This window comes from Bison bison, unplaced genomic scaffold (assembly GCF_000754665.1).
Source record: "Bison bison bison isolate TAMUID 2011002044 unplaced genomic scaffold, Bison_UMD1.0 scf7180017864518, whole genome shotgun sequence".
In the NCBI taxonomy this organism is placed as follows: domain Eukaryota; kingdom Metazoa; phylum Chordata; class Mammalia; order Artiodactyla; family Bovidae; genus Bison; species Bison bison.
In genome coordinates, this window is record NW_011495071.1 from 6787924 (window position 1) to 6798194 (window position 10271).

General features: G+C 52.4%; 1 protein-coding gene across 1 annotated transcript in view; it reads left to right on the forward strand.

Moving 5' to 3' along the window:
- CEP164 (centrosomal protein 164kDa) overlaps positions 1-10271 on the forward strand; it is a 72448-nt gene that overhangs the window by 22967 nt on the left and 39210 nt on the right. Inside the window, exons 5-7 of the mRNA XM_010830643.1 lie at positions 6826-6981; positions 7361-7495; positions 8155-8232. Of these exons, the coding sequence (XP_010828945.1) occupies positions 6826-6981; positions 7361-7495; positions 8155-8232 (369 nt within the window). The remainder of the gene's footprint in view (positions 1-6825; positions 6982-7360; positions 7496-8154; positions 8233-10271) is intronic.

Consider the following 10271-nt stretch of genomic DNA (forward strand, 5'->3'; position numbering starts at 1 on the left):
TCATTTCCAAAGAGGTTGAATTTTCTAACGGCAAGTATTTGCAAGGTCAAAGATGGATAATGGGCTTTTCACTAATCCCAGACTATTTTAGTTTCTTATTTTTGATCACGAGGTGTGTGGGATCTTAGTTCCCTGACCAGGGATGGAACCCACTCCCCTTGCACTGAAAGTGTGCAAGTGGTCTTAACCACTGGACCATTGGGGAATTCCTGCCGGGGCCTATTTTAGATGACAGTCGGCATCTGGGTAGTCTCTGACATGACTGCAGGTGAGAGAGGAAATGAAGTGAGGGTTCTGTGTTGGAGAGTTGGGTAATAGACCTAGGTTCTGGGTATTTGACTGAGTTCCTGGAGCTCCCTGTTACAAAGGATTCCTCCTGTGGTTCAGGAGCTTAGGGCAAGTGGACAGGCCTGGGCTGCCAGTCTGGATCTTAGGGCTCAGGACAGGTGCCGGAAACTTGAGTTTGTTTGGAGGCAGACCTGACCAGGTGGGTGATCTGGGCTCAGGTGTTTTGGGCTTCCTGGAGGAGAGCCGGGTGGAGTTTAGTGTGCATATTTGAAGAATGTGGTTGATCTTTTAGGAAGTTTTCCTTTTTTCTTTCTTTACGGCTGCACTAGGTCTTCTTTGCTGCACGTGGGCATTTTTGGAGGCCACCTTCGTCACAGTGTATAAGCTTCTCTTTGCCGTGGCTTCTCTAGTTGTGGCGTGCAGGCTCTGTAGTTGCGATGCATCGGCTTAGTTGCTCTGTGCCATGTGGGATCTTCCTGGACCAGGGATTGAACCCATGTCCCTGCACTGGCAGGCAGCTTCTTAACCACTGGACCATTAGGGAAGTCCTTGGGGTTTTTTTTTCCTACCCCAAGATTCCCTGACTGTGTGGACCTCTCTTGAGCTGCACCAGCTCATCTGGTAGAAGACCTAGTCTGAGTGTTCAAGGCTCAGCTCACTGCTCATGTTTCCCCTCTTCCTTCCCTTCTTAGATTATTTCTGATAGTCCTTGATAAGAATGGTGGATTTTTATGAAGTTAACCAGTCACAGAATTGAGAGCTTGATGGTACCTCCAGGATAACCTAGTTGGAGATTTTCAGACTTTTTGTTAGTAGTGACGCCATCTTCACATCAGTTCCTCTGTGGAGGGCCAGTGTCTAAAGAAGCGGAGCTGCTCTGGTTGAACCTGGGAGTGGGGGTCTAGGTGATGCTCCTTCCCCACCACATACCCACTATGGTGGCCCCAGGGTGCCATGGGAGCAAGGTTCCTGAGCCATGGATCTAGTCAAGTCTCTTTGTAGATAAGGAAACTAGAGCCTAGAAAACAACAAAGCCCAAGGGAGTTTTTAGCTTTTCTTCCCTCTTTGGTTTGTGTTTTTACTTTGAATGGAGGGTGGGTTTCTGCTAAGGGTTTGCCAGCAGCTATGGTAGCCAGTAGAAGTCAGCAGTGCTTTGTCTTCATTTTCTCTGCCTCTTTATATACCCGTCTAGGAAACACAGCCTGAGCAGGGCCTTCTGCCTTCTTCCTCCTTTCTCCGTGGCCCATCCCCTCTCCCAGCACCTGGGCTGGCTGATCTGGACCTAGACCGAGAGACGCAGGCTAGAACTGAGGGCTCCTTTAAGAAAGGGAAGAGCCCGTGCGTGCTGGGTGACACCCCCAGGCCTCTCACCGGCTCCCTGCCCAGCAAGCTGCAGCCACTCTTCAAAGGCCAGGCTTCCCGAACCCACCAGATCTTTGCCGATGTGGAGAAAATCTTAGGCAGGGCCCCAGCCCACTGCAGGACAGAATTAGGTGACCAGCAGGGTCTGGAGAAACCCCAGCCGCTGACAGAGAAAATCTACCTGGGGTTTCCAGACCCCGAAATAGAAGAGCTGGAGATGAGGAGCAGACAGCTGAAACCTGGCACTCTGGGCCCTGACAACACCGGGCCCTTCCAGAACAGGCAGGATGCGTTAGAGAGCAAGACGCAGGCCTCTGTCCACGCAAAGCTTTCTGAGACCCTCAAGGGCCCGCAGCTGAGAAGGGAGGAGCACAGGCATGACGTGGCCAAACGGAGCTCCACTGGCCCTGGGGGGGACAAGGGCCAGAGCCCCGTTCGCTCACCATCCCCCGAGGACGCCCCCTCGCCGTCCCCTTGTTCTGACCCCATGCTGCTCACGGGGAAGGGCAAGTTCTTGTTAGACAGCAGCCCAGCTGAAGACCAGAGCTGGCAGGGCGTTTCTGGAGAAGTGGGGAGCGTGGGCAGAGACAGGAGGAGAAGAGAGGCCCCAGGACTGTGGATGGGGCAGGTCTCCAAGCTTGTCCATAAGGACGCCTCCAGGGGCGGCAAGGAAACCGAGCCTGATGACCCTGAGGCTCCGGGGGCCTCAGCTGGAGGTCCACCCCAGGGGCTGTTGCTAATACCCCCTGATACCCTAGCCTCAGAACTGGTCCAAAGCACCCCTGCAGGGATTGCTCCTGGGGGGCCTCCTGCCATTGAGGAGAGCCCATCCCCAGGCTCTCCAGAGCCCCCCCAAGAGGAAAGGAGGCCAAGTGGGTGTGAGCCTGACTTGGAGAGCAGCGGCAGCAGCAGCAGCAGCAGCCTGGCCTCTCGCCTTGGCTCGGAGGTCCTGGGGCAGGTGACCAACTTTCCGTGGGACCTACAGAGCCCGCGGGGATCTGAGTGGGCCGTGGGTGAGTCAGGCCCTGGGCCCACAGAGCGGCACCCCAGCGCCTTCCTGGCGCCCCAGCTGCTCCCCATGCAGAGCTCCACTGAGGAGCAGTCAGAGAGCGAAGACTACTCTGAGGACCAGAGGTTCTACCAGCACATCCTGCAGATGGTCAAGATCTCCCGGCGGCTAGAGGGTCTGGGGTTGCCCGAGAGTACGCAGGAGATGCCGGGCCAAGACCTGGCCAGCGTGATCTGCTGCCTGGCTGCCGAGTCTTCCAGGCTGTCTAGCGAGGGTGAGCACGAGGCCATCAGAGCCATGGACTCTGGGCTTCTGCCTTGGGGGCCGGAGCCGCAGGAGCATCCTCCAGAAGTGGACGTTGCCCCGGCCGCGCAGGAGGCCTGTCGTCTCCTGCCAGGCAGCAGCCCCCTCAGGCAGGGGCTGGTCGAGCTGAGTTCCAGCAGAGGGCTTGCGGCAGAGCCAGGCAAGATGCAGCTTCTCGACCAGGTAGGCTTCTCAGAGAGCATCACGGCCATCAGGCCCAGTGAACTTGGCAGGGAGGGAGCAGGTTGTGCTGACAATCTTAACCCAGCCATCAGGTCAGCTTTCCTTTTGTCTGTCCTTCCTCGGTGACCAGGGAGCCCTTAGCCACCTGGGATGGCCATCTTGTGGGATGACATGCATTTCCTGTTTCTTCTACCCCATCACCTACAAGATGGGGGCGGAGGGTGTCTGGGCTTCCCTTCCCTTGATCTGACCGTACTTAACGGGTGCTTTACATGCTCTGAAGATGATCTGTTTTGAGGGTGAGTAAGGTGGCACAAATCATGGTGTTCATGCAAGATGTAGGAACTGTTCCAGGATTTGGGAGCCTTCCCCATCAGCTGATAGTATAGAGAGGTCCTCCCAAGTAGACACCCTGCCCCCAGCCTCTGAACTTAGTCCCTTCTCGGAATCACACAGAATTAGTGAGTTACAGTGCCTAGGGTCACAGAGACTCAGACCCGACTGAAGTGACTTAGCACAGAGAGTTAATACTGTCCTGAGGCTATGATGTGCTCAGTTGCTCAGTTGTGTCTGACTCTTGGTGATCCCATAGGCTGTAGCCCACCAGACTCCTCTGTCCATGGAATTTTCCTGGCAAGAATGTTGGAGTGGGTTGCCATTCCCTTCTCCTGACCCAGGAATTGAACTTGAGCTTCTCACGTCTCCTGCACTGACATGCAGGTTCTTTACCACTAGCGCCACCTGAGAGGAGAGACCGAAACCTGGACTCTCTTCTGCTCAGTGGCTGCTGCTGCTCCTTCCTTCCCAGGGTTTCCAGAACCTTGGGAATAGCCTGTGTCAAATTTGCACAGACCGCTTCTTCCCCTAGTGGGATCTACCAAAGAGTGGGCTTGCCCTGTCATTCGGGGCCCTTTGTCCCTTTAAAGAGTCACCACTGTCTTCATTCAGAAGTCAAATAAGACACAGACCATGGGGTTTATCTGCATTTCCCTGGCTTCTTTTGCTGTTGCCCAGCTGTGGCTTTACTCAGTTCCTACCTCAGTTCCTAACTGCTGACATGCCTGGGTTCTCCGTTAGCTCTAATAACCCCTGTAGCACTATAAACATCAGATAAGCTGCAGATTATCTTGCAAAGTTTTAATTAGCTCAATGGTGGCAAGTTTATCCGCTCTGAAGGACAACGCCATGCACAGCTCTTAGCCAAAGTTAATGGCCATCTATAGAAGCTGATCAGCTAGGAGCCAGGGATGTATAATTTCCCTACTAACTGCTGATGTGGTAAAGGCCTGGGAGAACAAAGCCCTCAGCGGGCACGTCTCCCTCCCTCAGGCCCCCAGCACGTCAGCAAATTAGCCATGTCAGGAGTCTGTAATTTTCCCTTAATACAGTGTGGGAAGAATTTTGCTCACTGATCTGCTGGGTGGGCTGGGCGGCTGGGAGGAGCCAGTCAGGTTTGCTCATGGTGCACCGCAGAGCAGCTCTCCTGGGCTCCTTTTCTGCCACAGCCAGGAGCAGTGTGAGATACTGGCTTAGACACTGCCCTGCTTCTCATATCTACTCCTGTGGTTGCTGGCCCCGCGATTTGGGGCAGGCAGAGGTCTTGACCTCACCATTCTCCATTTGCTCTTGTGGGGACTGGGACTTCAGATGGTTTTGAGAGTGGAATGAGACAGGTGCTTTTACCCAGGAGCCCAGGGCTCAGGCAGTGTTGGCCAGTTTTATTATTTTCAGCTCCTTTTCTGCCTCGAGAAGATACCCTGCAACAGGCTAGATGACTGGGAATCTCTTTGGGTTGGCCAAAAAGTTGGGCTTTTTCCATAAAATGATACAGAAAACCCCAAACGAACTTTTAGCCAACCCAATACAAAGATTTCGGGGGTGGAGGGTGGCAGTGGGTGGTCTCATGTCACCTTTCAACTGAGAGTCTAATGCCTTTCCCGGGCAGAAACAGGTTGTGTTTGGAACCCACCCAGTGGTCTGGCCTCAGGCCTGGCCGCAGGTAAGAAGATAGGCCACCTGAACCTCTCATCTTGACCCCCTTAGGTTCCCCTTTCTCTCTTCAGTCACTGTGGGATTAGAGTGGAATGGAATTTTTGTTTTATACACATTTTAAGTTTAAGAAATGGATTTTGAGGAGCTCATTGTAAACCATCACCAAAATGCTCTCCTGCCTCTAAGTTTCTAAGTCCAGACCATTGTAACACTAATCTGTTATGATAGCAGTTCCATAGCACTGGGGTAGCCCAGGCTACACACACACGTGCTGGGGTAGCCCGGACCACTCACACACGTGCTGGGGTAGCCCGGGCCACGCACACACGCGCTGGAGTAGCCCGGGCCACACACACACGTGGCTGGGGTAGCCTGGGCCATGCACACACGTGCTGGGGTAGCCCGGGCCACGTACACACGTGCTGGGGTAGCCTGGATCACGCACACACACTCTGGGGTAGCCCTGGATCACACACACACGCACTGGGGTAGCCTGGATCACGCACACACGCGCTGGGGTAGCCCGGGCCACGCACACACGTGCTGGGGTAGCCTGGATCATGCACACACGCGCTGGGGTAGCCCGGGCCACGCACACATGCCCTGGAGTAGCCTGGGCCATGCACACATGCACTGGGGTAGTCTGGGCCATGCACACGTGCTTCTTACATTCAGTATCTCATTTGAAGTTCTCAGCAGACCTTAAGTAGCATGCACATATCATCTGTGACTTGCAGATGAGTAAACCGAGAATCCAAGATCCTATGAGTGGCCCAAGTCTCACAAATTCTGCCATCTCTCTGGTGTCTCTCCCCAGTCCTCATGGGCATGAAGCCCACCATCCTGAGAATAGATAGAGGAGCGGCCGCAGTAGTCCTCTGGCTGAGCTCTCTCCAGCCTCTTTGCTCCTCAGGAGAGCAGAGAGAGAATTCTTCTATTTCTCATGTGTTTTTTTTTTGTTTTTTTTTTTTAACTTATTTTTGGCCATGCAGTGTGGCATGTGGGACCTTAGTTTCCTGAGCAGGACTTGAACCCATGCCCCCTGCAGTGGAAGCATGGGGCCCTAACCACTTGACCACCAGGGAATTACCCTCATGGGTGTGTTTCAAAGTGAATATTCATTTTAATCAAAGTAATACATGCCCATATTAAACAATGCCAAGACAAGCCAAAAGGTGCAAAACAAAATATAGCAGTTCTACGGTGTGGGTACCCCTCCCACCTCTACCCTGGCAATGCCTTTATTCTGGTGTCTGCTTCCATATTTGTAAATAATATGCTTAGGCTGCTTTTTCTTGATTCATCAGTTTTCAGCTTTATGTATGAGTCTTCTCATGCTGGGAGATGAGGCTTTTGTCTCTGCTCCCCACCCCCTCCCCAGCTTCCTCTGTGGCTTCAGAAGGGAAGAGCAGGGCCCTCTGCAGCTTTTCCAGACGTGGAAGATAGCTTTTCCAGACGCTTGCTGGGAGATAGCCGCAGAGTTACGAGAATCAGGAAACCAGCCCGTGATTCTCACGTGGTTGGCACAATGCTGACTTCTGGATGTTGTGTTTCTTTAGCAGCCTCTGAACGGAGGTGGTTTAAACTTGAGCGGGCAGGATTTAGATGTTTTATTTTTACATCCATCTCCACACTCTTAGAGCCCTGTGATTACTTGGGTTTCTAACAGGATGTTTTCTGTTGCCCAGGCCCTGGGCTCCTCGTTAGCCCCCGTCCATGTTCCTCTCGGGGGCCTGGCTCCATTAAGGGGCCTGGTGGATGCCCCGCCTTCTGCTCTTCGTGGACCTCAGAGTGTGAGCCTGGGGAGCTCGGTGGAGTCTGGTCAGCTCGGCGAACTCTTGCTGGTAAATGCTTTTTTTTCTGTGTACAGTGTAGTTAGTTACCGTGGGGCCTCCGTGTTCCTTGCTAGGAGCCGTGGCCCATCGAGAAATAGAGGGCACAGGCTGAGTCCTCAACACTCATATGGTGTGGAAGAAGGTGAGTCACACCTGGGTGATGCTGAACGTGGGTGGGCCGTGGAGGACGGTCAGAGAGACTCAGGGCTCATTTCCCGGTCCCTGCGGCCAGGGCAGTAGGAGTTGGACAGGGAGGGACCAGTGTGAGCTGGAGCTGCTGGGTCAGCTTCTCAGACATGGTGGCCTCGCTCTAGGTGCCATCTTTACAGATGTGAAAGCATGCTGAGGGTCTTCCCACTGAGTGCCCTGACCTTCCTTCTTTTTGGAGCCATCACAGGGTCTCAAGCCTTCTGCTGCTACAAAAGGTCTCCTGGGCTCCATCCATGAGGACAAGAACGCTCTCAGCCTCTTGGCTTTAGGGGAGGAGACCAACGAGGAGGATGAGGCAGAGAGTGACAACCAGGTAAGAATGAATCCTTTTCTTGGCCTGAAAATCCTCTGGGCCGTTAAAAAAAACAACAACGAAAATTTTTTTTTTAAATTGTGGTCAAATATATACACCTTGAAAGTTACATTTAAACCACTTTTAAGTGTACAATTCAGTGGCCTTAACTACCCTCACAGTGTTATACAGTCTTCATCATCACCTGTCTCCAAAGCTTGTTCATAATCCCAGAAACACTGTGTACCCATTAAACAATAACTCTGCATCCTCCCCTCTCCGCAGTCCCTGATCTACTCTGTCTCTGTGAATTTGCCTGTTCTAGATATTTCATAGACTTGGAATCATGCTGTCTTTGTCCTCTTGTGTGTCTGGCTTCTTTCATATAGCATAGTGTTTTGTAGCATGTGTGATTGGATGGTATTTCATTGTATGAAATTACCACATTCCATTCAGCCGTTCATCTGTTGGTGGGTACTTGAGCTGCTTTAACCTTCTGGTTTAACCTCTGTGCTACTTTGAAAATCAGTGAAAGCGGTTTTCCAGCTCACAGCTTCCTTGTTTGCCCAGTCTGTATCCCTGCTGGGTCTGACCCAGGAGTGGAGCTCTCGGACCTGTGAGGAGCTTCTGGTCCTGCACCCGGGGCTGACCAGTTTCCTTGCCATCGTTTTCATTTTCAGAGCGTCCGCAGCTCAAGTGAGCTTCTTAGGAACCTGCACCTGGACATCGGGGCGCTGGGGGGTGACTTTGAGTATGAGGTAAGAGCCCGAAGCGCCTGCAGACAGACGTCTCAGCCCGGCAGGTTCCCCCTTCCTTCCTAAGCCTTTCTTCTCAGGGAGACATATTTGGAAAGAGAGCTCTTTAGTCCCGGTCCTGTCCAGATGGGGTTCCTGGGGTTGAGGGAAGTACAAGCAGGGAAAGGAATTCATCCATTCACTCATTTATCAAATAACTGCCATTTATCAGCTCTTTCTGTGTGTGGCACTTCACTGTCAGCCATACAAGCCTCAGTTAGCTGCGATTCCTGCCCTCGAAGAGTTTATATTCTTATAAAAGAGAGACCCGTGTAACCAGAACACAAGAGTAGAATGCAGGGAGGGAGGCCGTCCGGGCAGTAAGCCGCAGTGCTGTGGGGAGCAGAATTCGGGGGTGTCCCGTCTGTTTGGAAAGGCTTTAGTGAGAATCTGACACCTGAGGTGAGCCGGGAAGAACGGTAGCATGACCAGAGGCGCAGAGGCGAGCCGCGAGGGAGAGAGCCCGCTGCAGGGCTGAATGGGCAGAGGCAGGAGGGGAGGACGAGGGCCATCCTTTCACCCGGAGCTCGGGGCGTGTGTGGCAGAGGATCGGGAGGCGGGGCTGTGGAGGTGGGTTGGGCTGGGTCATGGAAGGCCTGAGCGCCGGCTGAGAAGTTGGGACTGAATTACATAGGTGTTGGGAGCCATCGGAGGGTGTAAATGGAAGTGTAATGCCATCTGGGTTCGTTCTTTTTTTTTTTTAATTAAAAAAATTTTTTATTTGGCTGTGTTGGAGCTTAGTTGTAGCACTCAGGATCTTCAGTCTTCACTGTGGTATGCGGGCTCTTTAGTTTCAGCACGTGGGATGTAGTTCCAACCAGGGATCAAACCCGGGCTCCCTGAATTGGGAGTGCGGAGTCTTAGCCACTGGACTGCCAGGGAAGTCTCCCCATCCGGATTCTTAATGTCTTTTGAGTGCTGGCTGTGGGGCAGCCGTGTGCTGGACCCTGTGGGCGACCCGAACACTGGTAAGGTGTGGTCCAGGGTGGGCTCCAGGACTGTGCGGTCAGAGAGGAAGGCTGCTGGGTACTCCGGTGAGCCCTCAGTATATGATGAATAAATGAATATTTAGGAAGTGTTAAAGCAAGGGAGAGTGTGTAAAGAGCTCTAGCACAGCTACACTGTTCAGAATTTATTTATTTGGTTGCATCAGGTCTTGGTTGTGGCACAGGGAATCTTTTGGTTGAGGCATGTGGAATCTAGTTCCCTGACCAGAGATTGAATGGGGACCCCTGCACTGGGGGAGCAGAGTCTTAGCCACCAGACCACCAGGGAAGTCCTTAGAGGGGAGAGAAATTACCTGCTGAGAGATCAGGGAGAACTTGGAAGAGACGACATTTGACCTGGATCTTGAAGAGAAATAGTTAAGTTTTAGACGTGGGAGTGGAAGGGATGTTTTAGGCAAGTGAACAGCTTGGACAAAGACACAAGGCCTGGGAACCACAGAATGTGGAGGGAAGAGCTTCCAGACTGTGCCCCCAGCAGCTGTGTTGCTTCTCATCACTTTCCCCGGTCTGTCCTCCACTTCCACCAGAATGTTCTTTAAAACGAACAGACAAAACCTAAAACTCATCATGTCATTGTAATAGCTAAAGTCTCCAACGCATTTTTTCTACTGAAAAAGGCACATTGCCTACTGTTTGTTCTTGGCCTAGTGTCTAATTTAGTAATTTTTTGACAATTAAGCTTTCTCTAAAGGAATGTCTAGTCAAGGCTATGGTTTTTCCAGTGGTCATGTATGGATGTGAGAGTTGGACTGTGAAGAAAGCTGAGCACTGAAGAATTGATGGTTTTGAACTGTGGTGTTGGAGAAGACTCTTGAGAGTCCCTTAGACTGCAAGGAGATCCAGCCAGTCCATCCTAAAGGAGATCAGTCCTGAGTGTTCATTGGAAGGACTGATGCTAAAGCTGAAACTCCAATACTTAGGCCACCTCATGCGAAGAGTTGACTCATTGGAAAAGACCCTGATGCTGGGAGGGATTGGGGGCAGGAGGAGAAGGGG